At 42.8% G+C, this 27,125-nt stretch overlaps 1 protein-coding gene across 14 annotated transcripts in view; it reads right to left on the bottom strand.

The window, feature by feature from the left end:
- The window catches only part of LOC132194826 (protein alan shepard), a 143,809-nt gene that overhangs the window by 42,009 nt on the left and 74,675 nt on the right, over positions 1–27,125 (bottom strand). For all 14 annotated transcript variants that reach the window (XM_059616366.1, XM_059616368.1, XM_059616371.1 and 11 more), the window contains one exon: positions 15,436–15,702. In XM_059616366.1, coding sequence (XP_059472349.1) covers positions 15,436–15,702 — 267 coding nt within the window. The remainder of the gene's footprint in view (positions 1–15,435; positions 15,703–27,125) is intronic.

Below are 27,125 nucleotides of genomic sequence, written 5' to 3'. Positions count from 1 at the left end.
AAACTGTAAAAATAAATGGGGGGAACTGTGGTTTTGTTTTGTTTATTCAGAGAATTTTGGGTATAAAAAGCATCTGAACTTTTTGTTTCTTTTCTTTTAGATTTGCTTTTTATTCAACCTAGAAAGCAATACCTAATTATTTTTAATATTTTTCATGCCCTGTTGCTGAATTTTAGCCCTGTGCGAGATAATCGTGCAATTTATAGCTGTGAGCTAATAAATTCCATTTTTGCGCATCTTTTGAAAATTTGAGCATTAAAGACGCCTCCACGAACAGCAGCATCAACCGTTGAACGGCCCACTTGCCGCCTGCGATGACCTTTATCCCGGCACGTTTCCCTTCGGCAGCACAATTTTTGGCCACAAATTTGCCAAGCAAATGCCCCACACGACGCACCCTCTCTCGCACTGCGCGATAAGGAAGGGGTCCATAAAAATCAGAGGCCGAGAATCAGCCGGTCGGATCAAATAATAAGAAAACCACCGCGCAAACACAGAGAAAGAAGAGGGGTGCTGCGGGCGTTGCTTGCTTTCTTTCTTTCCCTCCTTTGTTGTTCTCCGTCACGTGCTTGTTAATTCAATCTGCAGCGAATGGTGCGATTCAGCGATTCTTCCTCGAGTGCTCGTGCAGTTTAATCTTCATCTCGAGAGGCTGCGCTCTCCGCTCGCACCCTCTCTTTCATTTACACACGCGGAGCAAGATGACTCCGGCTGGGACCAACTTCATTAATTGGGCCGGGCTGATTAAAAATCTCGTCCGACAGCACGCCGGTTGTGAGAGGGTTTGCACCGTTTTTGGGTATTAGTCTCGCCGTACACGAGCAGATGATAAAACCATGGCCACCAAAAATTAGATTTTTTAAATTCAAACAGAAAAAAAATTAACAAAAGCAATTACAGAAAATTCCGAACAAAAATTTATTTCATTTAACCAAGATCCTCCTTTCATATTGAGAATTCATAATAAATAATATTCCCTTTCAAAATGGAAATTTATTTTTAATTAAGTTTGACGGCATTTTTCATGTAGCAAAAATCGCATACGACTCCACTAATTAGGCCGACAGTAGCTGGCAATTATGGAAAGGAAGTGCCGCTGAAGTAAAATTGCACCATCGAGAGATAAGACCGCAAAAAACGACCAAAGTTTAATTAAATTTGGGCATCAGCTGCGACCGATCGCAAAGATAATTTTAATGCGCGGTGCCAAAAATCGCTGAATTTCGCACTCGACCGCGCGTTTATTAATTATTTTATCCGTATATTCACGATACTGTTTACAACGTGGGTTTGCGCGGCGAATAAATGAGTTGCTCATCAGCAATAAAACACTCCATTTGGCGAAATATTCATTTGCCGGTTGGCTGGGGGAACAATTAATTAACTCGGTACGACGCCGCGGCGATGTTTAACAGAGCCGTAATGGTCGCCCGAGCATCACTCACGCGCAGTCGCTCTCCTCAGCGATAATTAAATTTTACAGTTTGTTTTTACAGTGGATGTGTCGTTTAATAATGGAGACATGATGGCACACAGACCATTAAGAGAGTTTAAGCCTGGCGCAGAGAGCTCTTCAGCGAATTTCCAGCGCACAGTTCCACACATCTCTGCGCGCGTTCTCTCTTCAAAACGTTGATTAAAATCTATTCCGGCCTCGCACTCGGGCTGCCGCCACCGGCCGAATTACCATACACACGCCCTTATTGCAGCGCAGATGAGACAAATTCGGGCCTCTAATATGCCGCTGGAAATGGAAAACGGCTTCAACTTTGTGCTCTTCTGCAGCGATTATTCCACTCGCCCACTATGTATGTAGTCAGGGGATTTAATTATTGATGCTATCTCTGAACGGGCCGCTCTCAGGCTCCACCAGATTTTCTTTCGAAACTTTCCCAAAATTTAAAGTTGGCCGAGAATTTTCCGGAAAGAAAAATTTCGTAGTTAAAATCCAAACAATTCAAAATGAATCAAGAACTATTGAGGTTTCCAGACCAAGTATAATTTAATATTTTTGCACTCCAAAGTTTATTCCTTACTTCTGGTTAGGATGTTTCTCGTCCCCCTGGGGCACGCAGAGTTGAAATTAAATTCATCTGCGCGAGACACCGGGCCCCATTCACTAAAAAACGCAGATTATTCCGCGCGACACAAAAGGAGAAGATTAATTTGGCTGCGCAGAAAGAACACGGCGAGCGGGTTGCATAGTCTTTTCAAGCCCCCGCATGTTTTTAATGAGCGGCCGGGCACCGCAGTGGTGTGCGTTGGGAGTGGCCCCGGCGGTCCGTTTTCACAAAGTGCTGATGCGCACCAGCCGTGATGCGAAAAACGAAACGACGTAAAGCGCCCCGGGCTGCGAAACGAAACGACTTGTGCCGCGATATTGAAGCCATAAGATGCAAATGAGGCCGTTTGCATCTCGACTTCAAGCACACGTACGGTGACGAATTTCACCCGACTTTGATTCGATTTGTTCCAGAGCGGCCCAAGAGGAAACTGGACCACTTTTCTGCCACTCGATGCGTGCATGTGGCCAAGAGGAAGGTGTAAATCAATTCAATCTCTCCATGGGAGAACTTGCCGTTTTCTTTGTACGTTCGATATATCTTGTAAACCGAGCGATTTATTCAAAAAGGTTCTATACAGATAAAACTATTTCATTGATTTATTTTTCATTTTATAAATCAAAATTTTGGTTTTCTCATTTTTTTTTCAAAGATTATGGAATTGGCGTCAAAAATTGTAATTTTTTAATAAAATTTTTGTAAATTTTGAATGTTTGTAATTTTAATTTTTTTGAGATTAACACGAACCCATAGGCGCTTATGCGGCACTTACAAAAGAAAGCATTTAATTTAATTTGGGCAAAGCTTTATTGAGGCATAGCGAACGCGAATTTTTCACGCACGACCGCTCGCATCTTGTTAATGATTATCAAAACATTTTCTCGTCGATAATAATTTTTGTCACTGGAAAATGGAAATGGAGCAAAAATTAATCGCGCGTAATTACAATTTTAATCCCCACATTGAAATTACGAATTCCGAGTTTAGCTTGATAAATTTTTTGCTGTAAATTAGCCGGTAAGCTGCGAATCTCAAAGGACCCAGCAGTGGCAGAAACTAAAGCCGCTTAGAGTAACTAAAATAAAGTAGCAGAAATCCTCTTAAGGCAGTCTCGGGGAAAATGAAGCAGAAAATTTTTAATGCGCGTGTGCGCCTCTCTGACGCAATACGCGCCGGGTTTCTTCTTGTCAATTCCCAAAAGATAGCAACCAGCCCTCGCTGCTGCTGGTGATTGATTCCGCTCGCAGCCCGCCAAATGTAACCCTCCGCAGGCACCGGCCGGGGGCGAAGAATTCATCAGCCGGTTGGGCTGGACAAAAAAGCTCTCGCGACAACGCCCTTCAATTAGACTATCTCGTTAAACTTGCGAAATGAATGAAAAGCAGAGAGAAAAGTAGCCGCGCTCTTGACAGACGTGAAACTGATTTTCTGTTGCGCCCTCCAACCCTGTTTTAAAACTTTTGATGAGCTTCGAAACTGTTTTAAAGCGAGCCGCAGCCGCCGCCGTGTTTAAAGCGAAATTGCTTCGTCGAGTGGGACGGTGAGTCGGACGAGTCCTTAATGGGATTCGCTTTCGTGTTCCAGCCATTATATATAAAGCGCATTCCGACCGACCCTCTCTCAGCAAGTGCAGGTATGGAAGAGTTTTTTCATCAAAAAGTTTGCACACAAAATCGGAAAAATTCCAGCTGCACGATCAAATTTGTACTGGCATTTATGAATAAGCACAAGGTTGAAAGTTTAAAAAATGGTTAAAAGTGGTATTGTTTTTTTCCATAAAAGTTTGTGAACAGTTTCAATTAGATTCAAAATAATTTAAAATGAAAGCTACCAATTAAGATTGAGGACTTTTCGTATGAAACCGATGGAATTAGATTCAAATTTCAGACTCTTTTAGACCAAAAGAGTTGTTTTTGTAACAAAATATTGCAATTTTTGCAGCGCCACAAGCAAGTTGATTACCGACCCTGGCTGGCAAACAAGAGCGTTGCGAACACGCATTCAAAAATTTCCATTTGAATTTGGTCGCCAGCGGCTGCTTGTTAAATTTCACAACGCGACGCCGCCGGAAGAATCTGCACGCTGAAATAAAATTTGCTCATCAAACATTCATCTGGGCGTGTGTACCTGCGTGCCCGCTAATTTGTCACCACGCGCCGTTTTGCAAAAAAAAAAAAATGGGGAACTAAAAATGAAGCCTCGCGGTGTTGGTTCGCTCGCCGATGCCAAAATTCGCGACCAAAACAAAAGCGGGGCCCGGGGCTGCGAGCGCGTATGCGAAAAATACGAGTCCAAACGCAAATTGGATTAATTCATCAGCTTGCGCGACACGAAAACAAACTCACGTATGGAGGCGGGCTGGTTTATTACCATTCCACAGGTAAATGAGCGGCCTGGCTCTGCGAACTGCATATCAATTGGCGCGGACTTACTTTTCGGGACGTCGGCCAAGGCTTTTTGCATTTTCGCTCGGCTCATTATCGCCGCGAGTGGATTGATTTAACCTCGCAAAGGTCATCAACTGCCTGCCGACTCACGCGCGCGCAGGCATTTGTCACTTATGGCCAGCGAGCGTGCTGGTATTTCAAGTGCCCCGATGCGTCCGTCGTTTATAGGTCGTTTACCCGTCGACAAGTCGCACGCTGACCTTAAGGTTCGTCGACAATTAAGGTTACTGCGTGATTTGGGGGTTCCAAACTTCAGGGAGAGACCAAGTCAAAGTTTATTTTTTACATTTTCCAATGACCTTCATCTACGTCACCAGCTCTGTTTGCAATTGGAATTTTATGTTCAATCAAAATCTAGTTGGTCTTTTTTGGTTGAAATGTGAATAAATATTTTTCTTGCCGAATCTCTCCAATTTAAACCAATAAAACTCAATTTTCAGCAAACAATTTATGAAAATTTTCCAAATTTATAATTTATCCAATTGAGCCTTAAAAATCTGACAGTAAAAATTAGATGCCTTTCTTACTTGTTAAGAGATCATTTGTGTTAATCTCTTTTGATGTCCCTTATCAACAAAACCCTTAAAAACATAGTTTAGGCTGCAGTGCGGCGGGTAGTCGGGTATTTATCGCCTCTTGATAAATACTCGGTTATGATATGAGTTTCAGTGAGTTGTTCACTAGCATTGTGTGCCTATTTTTCTCCAAACCATTTTTTTTTACAATTTATCGTTCTGACTTGTTGGCAAAAAATTAATGAATTAAAAACAGGATTTTTTTTATTTTTTAATTTAACTCGTTGTGGGTTTTTGTATATTTTTGTATATTCAAGAGACACCGCATTTTTTTCGTACATTTTCAATTATTATTCTGCATTTTTTGGAGTGAATAACCTCCAACGTTATAATTACTGCATGCGACTAGTCCGTCGATCCTTAAGCGACCGCAACGAATTCCACGGCTTTCCCACCACTTATTATTAAACATATTAATCCGAAATTTTCGATCCACAAACAACCAATTCTGACGGTAATTAGCCTTGTTTGTGCCCCAGGCAGGCGACAAACAACAGTAATTATACAATTTTCTTCTATTTTTATGCTCAAAAAAGCAGAAATAGTATCAGAATGAAATCGTTTTATGACCAGCATCACTCTTTCTCTCCGCAACTGACCGCCGAGTCTCACGTCGCCCGCCTGTGTCAATACTTTTAAGGGCCGGCATGATAAATTGATCCTTACTCGGAGCAGCGCTGCCGTATTTATTTTTATGATGGAAAAGTTTTAATGGCTTCCCTGGTGCACTTCTCGGTCCGCTTGCTTTTTGATACCGATTTTCGAGCGACTGACGACCTTTGGCCAGCAGCGCTTTCAACGGCCGGCATTTTTCAAGACGCCAGCATATAAAAAAAGCAGCGCCGTGTTCTTCAATTGACAGCTAATCAGCTGGCAAATGGAACGAAAGGAAATCTCGCATGGCCTTTGAAAATTTTCCGCTCTGGTCCCGACCATTTTTTGCTTCGGTCGAGACGCCTGTGATAAAAAATTGGGCCGATTTCCCATGATTCGCGTCATTTCGCTGATGGAAAATTGAAGGGAAAAGATTCGTCAAGAAATTTCCCCTTTTTTTGAAGTTGGTCTTTTGGATTTCTCTTGGCACATTTTCCGCTGCAGCCCCTCCGAATGAAAAATCGATAAGGGAGCGGCCATTAAAAAGCAGGCTTGGCACAGTAACTCTCTCGATCCGACTCCTTTTCTTTTCTTGCCCCCACTCGGAATATTTATCGGATCCGTCCATCGAGAAAAGCGCCAGAAGATAAGCCGAATTTATATGCGGCAATATTGTCGCCGACCCGAATCGGCCATTAGTCGGCGGCGGGTATCGGCCCAAGTAAAAAGCGACGATACAGCACCTCTTCCGCCGACGAGCAGATAAAATAACGCCCGGCAGATATATTAGGCGGGCGCACTAAAGAGAGAGTGATACATAAAATTTGGCGTCTCTGCGACGGCCGTAAAAACGGTGAACGCACTCGAAAGTAAAAATAATGTATTGCGGGCTAAACGTCGCAGAACGTAACGAAAGCAAACGACGCGAGAGCAGAAGACTTTCAAAGCCGCAGAAAAAAAATGTGAAAAAGTTCTGTTTGAAGGTGCACGTCTTTTCTGCGAGGAAAAAAAATCAGCGTGTAGTTCGCAAGGTCGTAATTGGCCGACATTGTTTCTGCAAAAGGTAAGAATTGATAGACACTTTGAATTCATGCCATTGGGAAAGGAATTTATAAATTTTTGTTATTCTTTCCAAAAATTGCCATCCATTTGGAGTTATTTCCTCTAAAGCACTAGAAAAGCCAATTTATTTTTCATTCTCTCCCACTTAAGAACAAGAAACGAAAGCGAAAGATCTCCCTTAGCGAGCATTTTCCCATTAAAAGCGGCAGATCCAATTCGGAGGCTCATCAATTCTCAAAGCAGCAGCCCTTTTGCTCCTTATATATTTTCTCTCTGCAAGATAAAATGCTTCATAATGCCGCTCTGACACCAGCCGCGTAATGAATCACGCGCGCGCGCCCAGCGCACAAACTTTTCCCCTAAGTCATGATCAAACTTGATAATGCACACACCGCGCGTCGATTCGCATGCATTACATCATTCGTGAGTTGTGCAGATTCGAGTTGTTTACTCCGTGCTGTAAAAGCATAAAAGCAAACCCGACCTCGCGGCAGGCACTCGAGGTTACGCAGGACACGGTGCCTTACTGATTTACAAAAAATGGTAATAAAGCAAATTGGGCTGGCTTTCGTGCAGAGTGCCTCACGTGCGCGGATAAATTTCTAGTTTTCCATTTCACCGAAATCAAGTAATGCACAGTTGATTGTGTGTAATTTCCAAGCGGCCGAATTTCGGACGGAAGCAAGCTCATAACAAATGTGGAAGAGGGGAAAGAGCGATTTCGGTCTGATAAGATTAAGTAGTGTTGCATTTGACGCAGTTTTATAGATTTCGGCCACTGTGGTGTCACGAAAGGAACTATTTTGTGAGTTGGAACCATCAAAAACTGCTTAAAATAACAAACTCCTAGTGTTTGGAATAAATAAAATTTATAATAATTTAAAATATTAATAAAATGAAATTCTTGTAAGATGTTTTTTGCTGAAAAAATTACCATTATTTTATTGTCATGATGTAAGGGAATAAAATAATTCATTTTCAAATTTTGAATGAACTTGACAAGTGTTTTTGTTAATAAAAAATTTGTTTCCAATTTTAGTTGATAATCGGCCGGTGAAATAACAACGACCACCAAATTAGCATACTCTTCCAACTCTGCAGGCCGATTTGCATCATTCAGCACACACACGTGTGTGCGGTCGAACGATTAAATTAATGATAACACGGCTTAAATTAAACAGAGCAAATCAAAGCACTGGGCTGGCTGCAAACGCGATATAATTAATAACACCGGGATTCAACCGCGCACGCAAGTGCCGATTGAAACTAATCAATCGGTCCGAGTTGGTGTCACGCGCGCATGACGGATCCGTTTCACGGTTCCAATTATTATTGGATCTGCGTGGCGATTCTCTCTTTCACGATAATGGCCGTTGATGAATTAAATAATACACCCTCGAACTAACGAACGAACGCAAAGCATGATATAATCATAATGAATCTCTCCACTCCGGTTAATAATGCATTGTCCTTTCGCACACTAATTGCCACTGGGGATGCTTTTGTCCGCGGTGGCGGCAGATGTACCTCTACATATTAATTCGCGACATATACGTGTTCGGCACCAATAATGATATCGGGCAGTGATTCAATAATGGGCGCCATATGGACGATAAATTAGCAAAGGCTGCATGTTCCGGCCGCCGGTGGTTGACCCGCCCACAAGTAACGAGCCTCATCTGCCGCTGCTTTATGACGCCAAAGGTGTGTCGCGCACTCTTGCACTTTGTGTGATATGCAGACTTGTTCGGCTTCCCAAGGCTTCCAATTGTAAGCATTAACATCGTGTCACGTGCATGGGGCGGAATTAAATTGAGCGAGATCACGGATTACTATTGATTAGCATGCTTTAGGTGCCTTTCAACCACACACAAAGCGAACTTGATCCAAAAGATATTGCAGTCCAGGTATAATTTCAGTGTAACTAAATATGTATTAAAAGCTGAAAAAAATGTTGGATTTGAGAATAAAAACCACATGACATGCCACATTACAATCTAATCATTGGTTTATTTTTTAAAATTTGAATAACAATTCAACATATAAATCCATTGAACTGATATTCATTGTGATAGATTTTTCCCAAGTGAGGTTTCTAATTAAATTCAGATGTATTCCCCCGCGAGTTTTATCCGCGATTGTTTGAATCTGAAAACTTGGTTGAAAAGTTTGGAACGTGTGCCTGGAGGGGCCACGTGACGAGGCCGCATAGCTAAATCAGTGGAATTACATTTTTCGGTCATAATTTACGCGCAGGCAAACGCGAGCAAATCCTTTGAATAATGAAGTGGCTCAGGAACTTTTCTTTTTATGTGCCCCCGACCCTTTTCTCGCGCGTCGTCCCTTCACTCACTCAGCAATTTGTCATAATAAGGCGTTTAAATACGGCCTCCCCGGTTCTCGCACCACAAGTAAAAATAGAGCGATTTGCGCGCCAATTTGTATGCAGGTTTGCGTGTCGGCCGTTTTGCGCCCCATCGAAGGCCGCCACCTTATCTGGCCCCGCCGAGTTCAGAAATTAAAATTTGCATGAGACGTGCCACGTCGATGGTGAAAGAAAAAGAAATTTGTCTCTGCAAGACCACTTTTGGGCTGTTGATTTTTGTTTTAAATTTCCGTTTTCGACACATCTGCACGTCCTGTATGTTTTTCATAAATAAACATGTTGGCGAAACTGGCGCCCCTCAACTCAACCTCAACTGCTGACAACGTAGAGAGACAGAGAGACAAGAAGTGTTGTCTCGCATACTCGCCGTATTGACTTAATCTGAATATGAAAACGTCACCCTGGCAGCCAGCGGCGCCGCTGATATGCAAATAACGCGCACACAAAACTATAACACGCGCACAATGGCGTGTTCAAATTCCAAAACGGGGTCGCTCAAATCGGCATGCGTTTGTTCTAACAGGGGTGCGAAACTTGATTTTTTTCCTGACACAATCAATCTTAAGCTGACATTGAATTTAATCCAAGATAACATTAAATTAAAACGGAATAATTTAAAATTCCAATGAGGGCAAAAAAAACAAAACAAAAAATTATTCTCCGTTGAATAATGAGTGTGTATGTTTTTATCTAATGTTTCAACCAAAAGCCTCATTTACAAATGAGATTCATCATGTCAACATATTTTATTCGCGAAAAGCGCAAAAACTTGAAAAAAGGTCGGACATGTGCTGGCGATCCCTGTCGCCCCGGCCGGCGACGCTGCACGTTTGACATGGAAATATCGGCCTGACAGAGACAACGGCAAAAAGCCCCGGAACGTGTTTTTGCAAGGAAGCCGCGGCTCGTCGGCGCAAATCCACACGCCGCTCTGGCTCAGCTCTAATCGCCCTTATCAACGCGCCGCGAATTCGCATGCAAATGCACGCGCCGCGTCCAAAAAAATAAAATCCCTCTGGCTGCGAAAGGCCGGATTTGTTGTGTGTTTATTTAGCTTTGAGTCATTTAAACGCAAAAACAGCACATCGGGGGTAAGTGATGCGAGTTTTCACCCTCTGTCTATTTGTCCGATCGGCATCTGGCCTGGCGCCAGGTGCACTTTTTGCGCCGACCCACCTTTTCCCCCGGCGGACCGAAACCACCCCCGTTTCTCTCCAGCTCCGGCAAGGCGGAAATTTTGCTGATATCTCGAGCCTGAATTATGCACGAAACTTTTGCTGTTTGTATTTTCAGCTTTTGCTTATTCGGGTGTAATTTCAGCGGCCACGTGAATTATTGAGGCGCCCCAGTTAATTATACTGTTGTGGCGGTGCAATTGTTGGAGCTGGAAATTAGCAGCTGCTGCGTGCGGTTGCTAGCCGGGGGCGGGGGAGACGAACGAGTGAGTCGAAAAATTGGCAAATTGCACGGCAGAGACAAACAAACAATACATTTCTCCTTCACATCTATTTAGTTTGTATTTGCTCTCATAGGGCTGCAATTCTAAAATAGCAAAAACTATACACAATTATCATTTTTCGCAGCTTATCCAAAAAAAAAATCAACACAGCGATCTAATGAAATGTCAAATTATTGCTTTTACAAAAACAGGGAAATTTCGAAAGTGCTAAAAATCCATTTCACTTATAAGATATGAGAAGTTTGTTTTTGTCGTATTGGGGCGGAAACGCATCGAGAGATTTTGTGGCAGACAGGCAGGCACTCTGCCCCGTGAATGGAGTAAAAAATCGTCCTCGTTAGCCACAGATGACAAATCGCTCGGCTCGCAGCAGCACAAATCGGCCGTTCCTGCCCAATTTCTGCGCTGTTTTTGACGAGGGACCCAAATAATAAATTCCGCTCTGTCAAAACAGTGCCATTATTTGTGCCGTCGGTGGAAAGAAGCAAACGAACGTCAGCCAGCAACATTTTGCTCTCTTACTGTACCGCGCGCGTAATGTCGCAGTTTCATCCTAATGAGAGGCATGACGCACTCGCCGAGAGCGCTCATCATTATTATTGTTATTCGCGAGAGAGCGAGCGAGTTGAGAGCTAGAGTGAGAGCGCGCGCAGGTCCTCCCAAACAATCATTATCGCCGCACCCTTGGCGCGTCTCATCCCCGTCATTTTCGTGTAATTAACCCGCAGCCGAAACTCATCAGCCCTCTCTGTCGGCGGCGGCGGCAAAAATTCTTTCTGCCCAGCGAGCACCAGTGCGAAGGTGACGCGTGAGAACTGAAGCAAGGGGTGTGAAGGAGGGTGTGCGAAATTGTTCCAGTAGGGGGCTGCTGTGGTTGCAAGATGCTCAAATCGATCAACTCAGACAAGGGTTGCACAAACTATAAATGGGGAGGCAATTTCAATTTTGCACACACTATACAAGTTTTTTCTTAACTTGCAAAACTTTGTAGTAAATAATTTATTTTTCCAACTAAATTGGTGTTATTTCAAAAGGAAATCCAAAAAATGCAGATCAAAGATTTCCTACTCGAAAATTTTGCCTTTGTTCTGCCTCCATTAATAATTAAGCTCCCACTCTGCCACTTTTTAAATGCCCAATTTGTCCGGCTTTAATTGAGAAAGACGAGCGTGTGCGAATTGCATTAATTGAAACGTGCCTCCCTCTCTCCCCCGAACGGCGAGGAGCGTATAAAAAAAAGAAGCATTCGCCCCGGCCGTTAAGTGGATTCGGCAGCTCTGATTGAAGGGCGAAAAAGGGCCGGTGAAATGGAGAGCGAAACCCGAGGAGAAAAATCGAATTTATTTCTCGCCGGGTTCTAATTATTCAGCTTGCGGGAAGGAAGGGTCACTTGAATAATGAGTCTCCGAGGAGGAAGTGCTGGGGACGCACGCCGCCGGTAATAAGGAAGTGTTCTGCTCGAGCTGGGGGTTGAAGTAATAATAAGTTTTGCAGGGATTTCGGCGGACGGACGGTGCTTCGCCGGCGGCTCTCTTTTCTCTCACACACACTCTCTCTACTCACGCCACTCGGCAAGTTATTTCGAGCCACTCATGTCAGCTCGCGAGATTTAATAGTCATCATCAAAACGGCAATTGGCGATTGCACCACTCGCCCCAGCTGCTTCCCTTGGAAACAATAGGATTTTTTATCCACAAATGAATATTTGACTTGCACAATTTGGTGCAGGGTTTTCTTAAATTATTATTTTTATTATTATTTGAAGTTTCAGTTTTTAGTTAATTTTGTATATTAACAAATTATGCCGTTGATTTAGAAGTTTAACTGTTTTAAAATTTCCTATGTGTGCATTTTTGGATTATTTTTTTTTTCAAACTTTCTGTCAAACAGTTCTGGCCAAATTTTATTGGGACAAAGCTTGGACTTTTCGCATTAAAATCAAATCAAATTTTCCTCTTCACAATGACATTTTGAATCATTTTTTTTCTTGCGTCAATTTGCCGCTTTTACAAAAAGTAATATCTGACAAATGGACACATTTCAGCACTCGCAGAGAGCAATAATTTTGAAGCTCTGGATCGTCGCTAACGAAAAATGCCGCAACATGACGCTACACTCCTTGTGCAAAATGAATAAAAGCCGCGTTAAAAAGTCTGTGTGGCGAGAGCCCATGCTAATTAAAAGGCCAGTCGCGCTGATTTATTCGCCGTCCAAACCACATGGCATCGCCGATTAATAATGAAAAAGGCGGCGGCGGCGGCTCTCCGACCAAATGCCCGCCGCGAAATTTTTGCACCTATGGCGCGACGGATTGAGGAGAGAGAAAAATTAAATGTAAGAGCAGAGATGGCAAAGCGAACACCTGGACCGCGCGGCGAGCAAAAGACTAAAATATGCATTTTCATTAATGAACATTGAGAATTTTGGGCGAGCTAATTTTGCCACCAACGTATGGCAAACGTCCAAAAGCTGCTTCTAAATTTCGCAAATGGAAACAAGGTGACCACTTTGAGTTTATTATTCATTCAGTAAAATTTAGAATAAATGCAGAAATTCTGAAATACTTTGTATATTTTAGCAAAACAAATTACAATTCAAACGTGAAACAATATTAAAAAATATCAACTTTTTATTAGTTGTGTAAGTTGATTATTTCTGCAAAACATAATTTTAGAAGTAACAACTTGAAAATACAGGGAACATTTGATTTTGGGAATACGAATTTATGATTTATTTTTAGTAAATAAATGGAAGCTGTATGATTGATTGTGAGAAAGTGGTTCAAAGGAAAAAGAGAAAAAGCACGCGTGTTTTGAGTGCGCTTATTTCACAAGCTGGATCGATAGTTGCTCTGGCACTTCAGAAGGCCGAGTCGCATAATCAACTGCAGCACTACTTTCTTTGAGAGCCGCTAATTTGTCACCGCTTTCAAAGGGGTGACTTTTCCGGGGCGTGTTGACCCAGCCGCTCGTTATTTACAATTGGAAACGCAGCAAACCGTCCGGCGTGACACATTTTTCAGGGAAACCTTTGCGAGCGCAAAAAGAGAACAAAGCAAGAACGAAGCCTTTCAAATTTATTTGCGCCTCGGCCGACAGCCGATAAAACGGAAGTGTGGACTGAGTATTTTTCCAAATCAAATCTTCCACTTTTCCTGTCGTCCACCTGCTGGGAAGTTCTTTCTTTGGGACAAAATTCTACTCAATATAAAAGCCGATTGCATTTTCTCGCAAATGTCACGAGCGGCTGCCGAGTTGTAAAAAGTTAGTGGCGGGCATTATGCAAAATGGGCCTCTGCATTGCATATCCATCTCTCTCTCCAGCTCCATCTTTATTCTCTGCTTGTGTTGTGTGGAGAGACGGCAGGGGAAGCAGCTCCGCCGCATTGGCGCATCGCTCTTTGTTATGGATCCGAATTTATATGTGTGTTTGTATGCGCCGTATATGGTTGGGCGCCGTATTTTCATTTCTATCGGCTGCAAAGTGCGGGCCAAAGTGCCACCGCTATCTATCTTGCAGCGCACCAAATTTTACAACGAAAGCTGCACCGGCTCCGATTTCACTTGCTATAACAAAAGCTACATTGTAAAATATATAAAATGCGTATCTGATAAAAAAGTCAAGATATTAAATGCAGAGAAACTGCAACCTTAATTCACAATTTTAACTTAAAGTACTTGATCAATTTTATAAAATAAAATAAATCTTTTCCAATAACGCCTATAAATGTTAAGCGCATGTTCCCTTTTTCTAAGCTGCTGGATTTTTACCGCCATAGAACCTGGACAACTTGATTTTGAGAGAAACAAAAACAAGCTCAGTTCTCGATGCTACGTTATATTTTTTATTTTTTTAAATCAACTTTTTAAATCAACGTTAAATGACTCATGACTGTATCGAATGGAGAATCAATAAATAAATAAATAATCTTCAGCATAAATATTTTTCTAGAATTGAATTTCTTTTCCTGTTTTTTCCCAATACTTTTTCTTACAGCGCAAGACACGTAAAAATATTCTGCACGGTCTTGAAAGTCGATTGATTTGTGTGTAGCTATTTTCAATTTCATCTCTGTGCACTGTTTTGTGTTTACACGTTTTGCGCACCAATATAAGATAGGAAAAATGGAAGTATCGGCTCAGTCAGACGAGAGACGACATGCAAGTAAGTGCAAAACACAATGAGGAGGGCGGAGTGAGGAGATAAAACGTCGCCAACAGAACTATATCGGAAGCAGATGAATATTTTATGCCACGTTTCGGCAGCATCGATTTCACGTCAGCATCAACGGAGCCAAGCGGGCAGGTATTTCCATCAATTGGCCAAATAATAGAGCTGCATTGACAGGTTCGCGCGGTAATTCGCAATGTGTGCAGCCGCGATTTTGCAGCAGTTTTGACAACAGCTTTGTTTGTTGGTACCGCGCCTATTTTATCTGCCCTGAAAATAAGGTCAAGTTTGGAGCCGCGGGGTGGAATTATCGAATCACGTGCCTCTTCATTTGTTTCGTTCAAAGGCAAGAGGGAGATCAATCGGAAAGGAGCATGGTTAGATGGATATCTGCGCGCTTCTGGGGATCGACTCTGCTCCTTGAGAAGGTAAGTTTTGCATCGCTGAGGGACACGAAGGAAATAAATTCTCTTTGACGGTTTCATAAGACCCTTTGAAAAGGCCGCGTATTTTTCCTCAATATGTGCTTGAGCAAAGATTGACTTCTTGATTAAACCTTTTCACAAAAGCTTTTTCCCGGAATACAAAGATGTAAGCAACAAAATTCTTTCCTCAAGGGAAGCAAACTTTCGATGAAAACATAATAAATTATAAATAAAATTATAAGAATTGTACTCACCGAATTGTGCTGCTGGTAAGCTGGCGCCGAGTATGAGGGCGCCGACACGGAGATCGGCGCCGCGAAGCGCATGGAGGCGGCCTGCGCGTACGCGGCACTGCCCCCGCCGCCTCCGCCGCCACCCCAACTTTGTTGCTGCTGTTGGCCGGCCGCTGGGGCGGGTCTGTAGGCGGTGGAGCCGGCTGAGGTGGGAGTCATGTTGTTGGATGGCCGAGGACCTCCTGCGCCCTTCTGTCCTCCGTAGGCTGGTCTAGGAACTGTAGCACCCTGAGAAACAAACACCAAAAAGACGGTCAAGCTTGGATCTTGTGACTGTTTAAGATTTTCAAAAATCGTGGAGTGATGGATTTGAAGTCTAAATCAACAATTTTTTTAATCCCAGCTTGAAAATTTCCAGTATGTCTTTGGACGGTGCATAAAAAATAAATCGTATAAATATTTTCCCATTCAATTTCTTTTGAGGAGAACAAACAATCATTAGGGATGAAATATTAATTGAAAGGGTTTTTCATGTAGAATATCCATTCTTAACAAAACGTTATCAAAAGCCACAGCCTGGAAATGCTTTTGCAAGGAATTATTATCCGATTCCAGCCGCGGAAATAACTCGGCGATGCCCGCAAGTAATTTAATTGTAAGCATTCTTTCCAATAATAACGGCGCGGCGGCTGCAAATACCTGCCATATTAAAAGCCGCATGGCAACCCTCCCACCCCCTGTCATTCCCTGGTGCGTACGCAGGGAGGGCTCGCAGTGAAAAAGCAGGCCAGCAATCCTTTTGCACATTTTATTAAATATCTCTCTGGCAGCGTCTCTCTCGTTCCTCAAATCCCGCGCCGCTCATTTCCTTTTTGCGTGCAACTTTTTAATTAAACGCATACTTGTAAATACCCTCGGATTTTCTACTCAGTCTTCCTTCAACCACCGCAAATCATATTTCAAGCGAAACTTTTCCATTTTTTATGTCAAAATTTTTCTCAAGAACACTTTCCAGGTAATACTGAGAAAAATTTAATCAGCATCAAGTAGGCAATAAATGTAAATCATCTGCGAATTATAATCGCATCTCATCCTGAGCAGCAGCAGCTTTTAATTAAATTTGCCTACGGTCGCTGCTTCTCGAGTGCAGAAAAAATAAAAAGTAGTCTCTCGAGCGTATAATTATATTTTATTCATGCAGCGAGCGAGCGGGCGCGTCGAAACTTTTGTTTTGCTCTTTCATGTTTGCAGAGCTGTCCTCGGGCGGCAACGCCGTGCTAATTGCTCGACATCGTCATTGTCTCGCCGGCGCGCATCAAATATTAAGATTCAGCGCAAAAAGCAGAGAACTCCCTCACGGCTGCGCTTGTCATCAACACTAAACAAATACATCCGCTCAAAACTGTTGCTTAGCATCTCTCTCTCGCACGTGGAATTCCTCCTTTTCTACCTCCGTGATTTCGCTTTCGGCGGCGGCACTGCCACTGTCAATCAACCGTCCCGTTCGTGCTGCACTTTCCGATCAAGTAACATGCAACTCGAATTTTGTAACTCGACATTTCTCTCTCTCTCTCGCCGCACAGTGTGTTATTAACATTGAGCTCGGCAGCAGTCACACAACTAGGCTTCCGGCACGAAATATTAAAATTAACCCTCGCCAGTCCAGTTACAAAATACACGCTCAATTTATGAATTTCAAAAGAGCACAACACATGCGATTCACAAGAGCAAACTTCTGGAATGCACAAAGATTTATTTAAAGATAAAAACAAGTATTCATTTGAAACATACATGGAAAATAAATGAATTAAAAAATAGAAGAAATTAATCGCGCTTGAGCGCAAGCAACATGATTATTTTTTATTTTCATAGATATTTAGAAAATAACTTTTTTCACCATTTTCAAAAATATTTCTCTATCCAGGATAATTTAATCCCAGTGAAGTTAAATTAATTTCTTTCCAACTGATCCACTTATTTCTAAATAAGGATGAAAAAAATCAGTATTTGGATTATTCTCAAAATTGCCTGTGAATTTCTTTCTGTCCTTTCTTCCAATATATTTTCAAGCAAAAAAGAATCCCTTGCCCTTTGCGACAGGAATAATAGACGCAAATTTGGCAGTCGTCGAATTTGTCGCGGCCCATCAACGAGTAATCGCCAAATTGATGATTGACGGCGTCTGCGGCTCAGGCGAATTTCGCACCCTCCGGATGGCGACCGTCGTCATCAATAATGCTAATGACGAGTGCACGCAATCGAACAGCGCATCTGTCGCGCCGCAACACGCACCACGTGCTCATTTAATTAATCACACTCGCAACTAATGGTCCGCCGCGGCGAATCGTTTACGAATTCGATTTTGAATTACGTACATAGGTGTGTACATAGTCGGAGGCCGCGTTCATCAATCAGCAAAAGCGCGTCTGCAATGAAGCCTGGTGGAATTTGCGCGTCGGCGGCCAAGCCCGGCGGCGACGCAAAACTCGATAATAACCGACATCGGTACCCCTGGTGTCAGTCAATATCCAATCACGGGACAGACGCAAACATACACGGACAGACAAAAGCGCAAGTGGAGCGTTCACTTCATATTTGATTGCGGTATGAACACGGCGCCGTCATCACGACTTGCTAATTAATTATTTCCCCCAACGGCGGGACAACCATTGATTTCCCACAGAAAAGTGGAAAGGTCCTATCCAATTTTATTTTATTTTAGTTCAATAAGAGAGCTGCAGTATTTAAAATATTATTTTTGAAATTTAATTCATGAAGTCCCACCAAACAAAAATAGAATTAAAATACTCATTTGAAAAGTTATGAAAAAATTAATTTTAACAAACCCTGCAAGAGAATAAAGGGAAAAGTGGCAAGTTTTCCTTATCCTTCCCCCCTCACATATACTTTTAAAATTTACGGCCAATTATCCCAGGCAATTACCAGCATTTCGCAAGCGTATATATTTAAACAGGGCCGCGGAAATTCAATTTAGCGCGCTCTGGCAATTACACAATGTTCCCGGCCGGCCCATTCACTGCTCCTGCTGTACGCAAACTTAACTGCATGTTTTGTTCAAATGTCGGGTGTACGTGCAGCGCAGTATCAAACACGAGACCAGGCAGCTAGTTTGCGTCGTCGTGTCCTTTGATATCTCATCGCTCTTTGTTCCCAGCCATATTAAATGGAGTTAGATATTCATTCCCTTTGCCGCTACAACCAAACACACATTCACATACACACGAACGAAACCCTGCCTGCAACATGATGCTGCCGCGGCCATTAGAGGTCGGGAACGACCTCACATCTCCCGCGGGGCTCGAAACGGGAGACGATCCCAAGCCCAATTTCGGTCTCACTTAACAAATTCCAGGGAGTGCAGTTTCAATAAATGATGACAAAATTTGATCGATTAATACAATATCTGCAAAATTTTAGATAAAAATATATCTATGGTATTCAGTTTTTTCTTTAATTCTTATTTTGAAAAAATGGAATATTTTTATTAAAAAAATTCTATGGAGGCTATTAAAGATTTTGTTGAAGAAATTTGAGAAAAAATAAGTTGTTAGCCAATTTAGCTCTTCAAATATTTTTTTTTTTTTTAAATAAATTTGGGCGTGAAATTCAAGAGTTGTGTGAAACTTTTTCACCTTTTTTGAAAAAATTTTCATACGAAGTCAAGAGTTTACAAACATCTGTTGAAATTTAAAACAATCAAGGACGATCGTTAATTTCATGGGTCAGACGGACACAATAAGGGGCTGCACATAGCATTGGTAACAAGATTAAATCGGAGGTGTTTTACACGTGCAAGACCGGGCTTTGGCGCACGATTTACGGCGTTGTGTGCCCAAATGCAGCTCGGCCGCACAATTGAATTTCGAGCTGGTCCCGGGCAGACCTCTAATCTAGTGTAACCGCTCGTTCTGCGAGAGAGCCGGCGGATGAATAATTGAGACGTAAAATATCACCGACGCACGCACTACTAAATCCTTTTAATACGCGCTAAAAGCTCGGCGGAGAACGCTTGTGTTTAAACGGCCGCGTGCGAACTGAATTCAAATGCGGGGCCGGCGATAAAATAATGTTATTGGTCGGCGGCGATCCTGCCGGTGTCTGATGAAATATGCAGCGGATTGCAAGGATTTAGCCTCGCCAGCCGCGCCTGCGTTCATTTTTAATTCATTTGTTATCGGCAAATTCGGCCGTGGTAATCCGGCCGGATGAGCAGCTTTGCTGAGTGCTTTTGGAAATTTCGCGCGGAATTCCGTTCGGCTGCATTTCAGATCGGAAGGGGGTTATCTCAAGTGCGCGGCGCTCATAACGAACTGCAATTTTCCGCGCTCCGAGTGCTTCTCGAGAACTCGGTTAAGACAAAAAGGCCGCGCTAGACTGGCTCTCCGTAAATTAAGTCCTGCTGCTCAAAATTTCGACCCCTGCGCATGGATGGATGAATGCAACCTGGCTCAGCACCAACGACGAGCAGGTTGCATACTTACTTTGCAAGAAACGTTTTGAAAATTAAAATTCTGATAGTATTGGAAATTAGACACAAAAGTCTGAAAACTTTCAGTAAATAAATCAACTTGAGGAGGTAAAAAAATTGTATTTTTTAGTTAAAGAGAGATGAAAAAAATCTAAATTAAACTTGTAACTTGATTGCTCAACATGAATTCTGTGCAGGACGTTGGCCATTGAAGTAATTTGCAGAATTCACTGTTGCGTGGCTCTATTTAGAGAGCGGCACCCAACGAATTTCCTTGGTAACGCGAACGAACGATTGCAAACAACGTCTGCCGGAGTAATTGGACTAGTCTGCGCCAAACAAACTGTAAAATTATCGACAGAATTATTAAAGGCTCTCCCCACGCGCGTCGAGCGGAAGACGATTGAGCGAGGGAGCTACTCACTCTGGCCCGGTACGTCAGATCCTGCTTCACAATGGATGGATGATTTCAATTGAGGAGCACCGCACGCACGAAAGAGGATCGGGCGAGTGCGAAGCGACGCAGCAGTATCAAATGAAATGAGCAGCCGGATGGAGATTACATTATTTCCTCGTCTCGGTGTGTGTGTGTGTGTGCGAGTGACTCACTCGATACTGTCAACATGCTGATGGCTCGCTTTGTTTCCAAATAGAATTGAGGAAGGTGCATGCGTTTCAACAGACTGTTTGTTCCAATATCGATTATCAAGGGTAAACAGCAGAGAGGAGACGTCGTTTGCCGACTGCCTCGTTTTGTCTCAAATTCGGCTCTACACTCTGTTGTCCCTCTCCACGGGTATTGGATTTGCATTGAGTTCCGATAAAGCTCATCCCACATGTATTGATACTATTTAAGGACTGAATGGTTTGAAAAGTAATAAAAGAGAGCAGATATTTTAACAAAGGAAACGGGTGTAGTAAAAATTTCTATAAATACCCCAGTGTTTACAAAATGGTATAAATTTTTAATAACTTCTGCCTTTTTTTTAAATAGGTGATATTTTTGCAAAACGATAAATTAAATTTGAAAGTGGGATATTTAATTTTTTTTAAATTTGAAGTAGGTGTTTATAACAGATGCTTATAAAAAAATCTTAACTTGCTAACAGAAAAAGCTCTTAAATGCGCCAAAACCAATTTGCAGTTTTCAGCACAGCTTTAGCCGTCTGCATACAAAAGCAACCTTGTCACCCCTTTCACTGTTTGCCCCGGCAAATAATGCCTTTTTCAATTCGCACCAGTGACAAATTGTGCCCGCGCGGCACCTGCTGATGCAAAAAAGCAATCACCGCCACGATATTTCTGGCGCCGAAATGGGAAAGGGCTGCTCGTCGTCGATAACGCGCGCGCGGCCGGAGCGACAAGTTGACACAAAATTACTGTTTGCCCCCATCGCCATAGAAATAACGATTAAAAGTGTCAAAGCGACACACAGCCGGCGGGCGGCGCATTCCGATGAAAATTGTCATATCGTGGCAGCTAATTAAATTATCGAACAACTTTTGCAATTAAATATACGAACGCACGACTTTTAAAAAGAGCTTTAAATTAAAAACTTTTCCTTCTCTGTCGTCGTCGTCGACTCGTGTGTAGCAATTTATGCTGGTGCAGAAGTGCGACGACGACGGAGGAGGAAGAAGAAGAAAGTTTTTCGCGTTGAACACGCTTGTAAGCGATATTCAGCCTCCGCTCCGTCGGCGGCGTGTTGACAAAATGGGATTTTACATTATTACTTTATGGTGATCATTTTCTGCGTGTACAACTTTCCGGCTGTTGGATATTAAAAGAAAATTTCTATCTCCTTCCTTCCCATACTCAGCCTCCAGCGCGAGAATGGATAAAAGTTTGAGGCGAGATTGGCTTTTTTACGGCCTATCGATTTACGAGTAAAAAGTATCGCGGAGGAACAAAAGATGGCAAAGGGAGAAATCACGGTCATTTGCGAGAGAAAAATTGTGTTGCGTGCTCAGAGATTTGCGTAATAAATTCCACCTGTCCGCTTATCATCGAGGCGTGCGTGAAAAACGGAGAATTTTTCCAATGGAAAAACCGGTTTGCTCGCGAGCACAAATTATATTTAAATGCAAATGCGAGCGCGGTCGACAGACGAAAATAAAAGCCGGCCGGGGAAATGCGTAGAGAGACCATTAGCCCATCAGTTTGAGGTCAAGGTACACCTCTCTCTGCGTCGCCGCCGAGCCGAGATGCTCAATGAAAAATGACGACAGTCGTCATTAAGTTTGTTGGCTTTTAGTTCCACCTCAATGGGTCAACGTCAGCGTTCCAACTCGTCGTCCTCTGTTACATGTTCCGAGCGGAATGCCGCCGAAATGTATTCACAGGCATGCGTCATGTTTCTTTCTCTCCGCAGCCATTTGTTTTCTCTCTTGAATGGACGGTGAATGAAAAAGCGACGTTACTTTTGCCTTTTTAAGAAGTACTTAAGATTTGATACGACCGTCGTTCAGCTGAATTTATGACTCATTACACACGAATATCAATCGCTTTTTTATTTTCTTCTACGCATCCAAATTGCCATTTGCGGCTGGAGATGGAAATAAATTGTCGAGTTTATGTGTATTGTTTATTCCAGAATAAATTTTGTTATTTATACGACTGAAACTTTTTCTTGACAAATGGTCCAATTTCTCCAAATAAATAATTAAAAAAAAGTCCCAAGCGGAGACAGGCAATTCCAGAAGTCAGATGAGCCAAGAAATCAAATTTGTTCTCCCCACATCTCTCACTCAGAAATCGGATCAAAGCCGGAGGAGTGCGGGATTCAATTAGTTGTGCGACAGGAGACTTTTCTGCGAAGAGCGGCCGGCGGTCGTTGGGCCGGACGAGGACCCTTATAAGGCGACGGCCAATTTTTTGCTCATTCCGCCGAGGCAGTTTCATCAACACGCTACTCGACCGGCAAAGCATTAATCTTCTTCTTCCTCTCTCTCTCCTAGGCTTCTCCTTATAAAGAAAGAATAAGAAGCGGAGAAACAATGGCCCTATGGTACACAGCACGAACAAACACGGTCCGTTTCCTGCGTGCTATGTCGCGCGGCAACAGCAGGCGAAAAACGCTGGCAAGTGTATTTCCGGTATCTCACAAGGATTAAAAGACTCTCTTTCTGTCTGTCGTCCAAATTACAACTGGGCGGGGTCCCGCGTGTCGCCACGAAAAAAGTCAAGAACAGGTTCCCAGTGCACTCGCGCGCGCGAATGCGAGAGACAATTATTGTTGAGCTTTTTTAGCCAAACTACTCTCTAATTAGATCCGACGCGGTTATCTGATCGTGCCGATCATATCGCGAGAGCACTAGTTTTAGGTGATAATATTAGTAATGTATACGTGTTTAATTGACTGTTGATTCCGAGATTAATTTGACGATTATGACGCACATTTTTTTTCAAATTAATTAGACCAAGTGGTAGTTAATTAGCAGTTTTTGTTTCAAGTGCGTGCCGTTGACTTTAAAAGCTCCATGGAATAATGAAAATAAAAATTGCAGTTTATCTACTCAAAAGAGAAATTTATAAAACGTGCAAAGCAAAAAAATTATGTATTGCGCGAAAATATCCAATTAATATTTTCTCGTAAGTTCAATTCGCAGTTAATAAAAATTGTATTTGAAAATTTTCTGTTCTTGTTCTTCACCGTTTCTTTAAAATTCGTAAACCTTTCAAACTTTAAATTAAGCAATTACTCTCGCAAGCTGTTAACGCGGGCTGCCAAGTGCAGGAAGCGAGTGCAGTGCAAAACCACCTGCCGGCCGCAGCGGTAGAGCACAGCATAATATTTTCGCCAGTCACTCCGTTGGCCGTATCGCCGAATTAAATCGGCGTGCGTGCAATTTTTCGCGCATAATTACGGCCGCGCGCAGTAATTACCCGACACGTCGCATGTACTTACTTGTATGCACCTGTTTGCAGCGCAGCAACTGCCACTTTAATTATCGTCTCGCGCCTTCTGTGCGAGATGTGCCGAGATTGAATTATGCTTCGGAAGAGAGACAGACAAGCTCCGCTCTCTCGTGATATAACAACACAAACGTATTTATGCGAGCACAACAGCCGGCGGTGTAATTGAACTGTCATTCCAGCTTTTGATTAAAAAGCTCTCGGCAAATACGCAAACATTCGCTCTAATTGCAGAGAGGTGCAAACGCCACCGCGATTTTCTTATTCCGGCGCCCCGGGTGATTAACTTTGAAACTAATTACTCTCCGCAGCTATAATAATGACCTGCTCTCTAAACTTTTCTTCTTCGACGTGGAGATAATTGAACTTTCAAAGGCGTATCAAACTTCAAACAGCTCATTTCAGCGGCATTTATGAAATGGCAGGTCGGCTCGTGATAAATATCAAAATTTCGTTTGGCACGACAAGACCATAAAACATCTTCCCAAGCTTCTTTATAGAAGCCAATTTCACACAGCCCTTCAAAGTTCAACTCTAGAAGTATTAAATTTTCTTAATTAATTCCAAATTATAGACTTTTCAACGTTCTTTTTTATATTTCCAAAGAGAAATTAGAAACTTAATTCAAGTTTGTCCTACAAATTTCTAAGCGGCTGGACAATTGATGTGAATGGATATGTTTTAATGGCACTTTTTTTCTTTGGCATTGACTCTAATTCCGTTTTCAGCAATGAAAATAATTTCTATAAATCATGTCTGTTAATTTGTATTTTCATAAAATGCCAATCAAAAAACAAATTTACATTAAATCGTCTCGGCCTGAGCTAGAGAGCAATCTTGATTTTTGCGTCCGACAAATTTTCTGAGCGGCTAGACGGTTGCTTGCTGATGGCTAAAAAACGAGAGCACATCATCAATTTCTCATCCGATTTGCATCAAGAGCGAAAAGTCAGAGGGCGAGAGGCGCAAGAAATTAATCACTTATGCGAACGAAATGCTCTCGTCGTCGACCGACGGGTTTGGCGGCGCCAATCCGAACTCTCGAAACTCCGACCAGATAAAACGTAAAGCGCGAGATCCTGCGTGGGTCGACAAGCTCGGCTGATTGTTTGCGCCAAGTGGCGTGACGTATTGATTGAGAGGAGTCAAGACAAGCAAGTGCCACCCCCGAACCACCCCTGCTGCGGGGGTATGTGGGTCACACTGCACTCACTTCTATGGCATTTATGCACCCCTAGCTGCTATGCATGATAATGGAATTTCGTGAATTTCCACCCGGGGCGTTATCGCGGTGTGCCCGGCGATAAGAGTCGGCCTGGCGCGAAACAACCGAACCCTCCGAAACTTTTGATAAAACGCACAATTTGCGCTGGACCCTCGATAAGCGCGTTCGCAGATAGCAAAACGGGTGTAATTTATTTGCATTATCGCTTGGGGTGGACGCAGTGAAAAACGCAAAGGCTACTCCACACTATCGGAAAAATGGCAACTGCTTTATTATGGAAATTATTGAGTACTAGAATTTGAATTGATAAAAAAAATCAAAATTATATTGTCCACATCTTTACAGCAGAGGGCAATTTTACCAAACCAGCAAATCAGAATTCCTTCATTTAATGCCTTTGATTTTTATAATCATTTTTAAATTGCCTTGTTAGCTTTTCATTTCGTTTCAAACGAAGTATTTTACTCAAATAGCACATTATTCCTACATTGTTTGCTGTTTGTTTGAAACTTTGACAGACTGTTTATAGGGGTGCAGATTATTTACCCTTGGAAAACCGAATTTTCCAGGCGGCGGGCGTGCTCGAAACCCGAGACGAAACGGCGAGAGCTCCTCAGGTGCGCTGCTAATAAATTCCAACTAATTTAGTGCCGCCTCGTAAAACCTCCCCGACGAGACGCGAGAGCAGCGAGCGACGGCAACTTTCGAGAACTCTGCTGCTTTAATTAAACATTTTGCACAAACGCAATTTTTGCCCATGCTGGTTGCGCAAAACTTTATAACATTATCAACACTCGAAGGCCGACTTGATGATAAACTTTGCTGCGCTACCTTATAAAATTAATTACGCTTTCGAGATTAACGTGCGGCTCTGAGTGAGGGGCGAGCTGACATGTATTTTCGGCTATTTTCAGCACAAGACGGAAATTCCGTCGCAAGAGGGTCGATTTTTTTGATGCCCCCACGAGAAAGCCACCCTTTAATTAACCATGCACAATTGACAAAGGCGCATTAGTCTCATCTGTGCCTTGTTTTTGTGGGAGCTCGTTAGAGGCAGCGGGCGATGAAGAAACTTAAGTAATTGCCCTCGCCGCGCGCCGAGTTTTTGCATCGTGCAGTTCGTCTCGACTGCGGAGACCAAAACTTTGTGCAAATGGCAGGTCTGCGTGTTATTTATGGCGAGTTTAAAAGAGGGAGTGTGCGTGCAAGACTAAATTCTCGCGCCGCGCGGAATGGCCCGAGGCGCCGCCAAAGCGGGGGAAATATTAAAAATTTTATCGGAAGGGGCAGGATTGGACAGATTTTGACAACGTCATGAAAAACGACAATTTGACAAGACTTTGATTTTCCGGCGATAGGGGAGAATGACACACACTCGCGCCCGCAAAGGTCGTTGCTCCCGCTTTTGCACTCCTTCCCCCATTTTCGTCGTCTCTCCCTTTGATATTTTGCGCGCAACTCGTTTGAAAAGTTCAAACCACAGACGCTGCTGAACGTATATTGTTTCCAATTTGCATTACAATTTCCTTGCCGGGGGTGGAAATCAGACTACAAGAGGAAGATTGAGACGACGTTTAGAGCGAGTCTCTTGTTTTGTTCTTAAACTCTATTTCCTTCTTTGTTTTGTATTCTCTTTAGATTTTACCCAAACTACTTCATTGGAAATTTCTTAAACGACGTAAATAATTCTCCATTTGGTAAAGAAAATTTTTTAAAAACAATCCAGCTGTACAAGAGGCCTTCTACGAAAACTTGCGAATTTTTGCTCCAATTTGTCACACACGCAAAAAAAAGCAGTTTCGAGGAAGACATACGCGTCTCTCATTTTTTCCTTTCTTTCCCTGGCGCTGCGTGACGGACGTGTGGGAAAAGTGCGCGTGACAGCTCGCAAAACCCGAAATACCGCCGCAAAATAATGCGGCAGCAGAGCAGGCAGCGAGAAATGACATACGATTATGCATAGAGCAACACCTGTAGGGGCGACTGCTGAATTTTAATAACGCACACGGCCGCATGCGCTTTTTGCGCGTTTGATGTATTTTTATCTCCGTGATGCCGTAAAAATTTCAAATTGTATTTTTA

The sequence above is a fragment of the Neocloeon triangulifer genome, unplaced genomic scaffold, assembly GCF_031216515.1.
Source record: "Neocloeon triangulifer isolate White Clay Creek 2 clone unplaced genomic scaffold, ASM3121651v1 ptg000008l, whole genome shotgun sequence".
NCBI classification, from domain to species: Eukaryota; Metazoa; Arthropoda; class Insecta; order Ephemeroptera; family Baetidae; genus Neocloeon; species Neocloeon triangulifer.
This window is presented reverse-complemented; position numbering and strand designations above follow the sequence as displayed.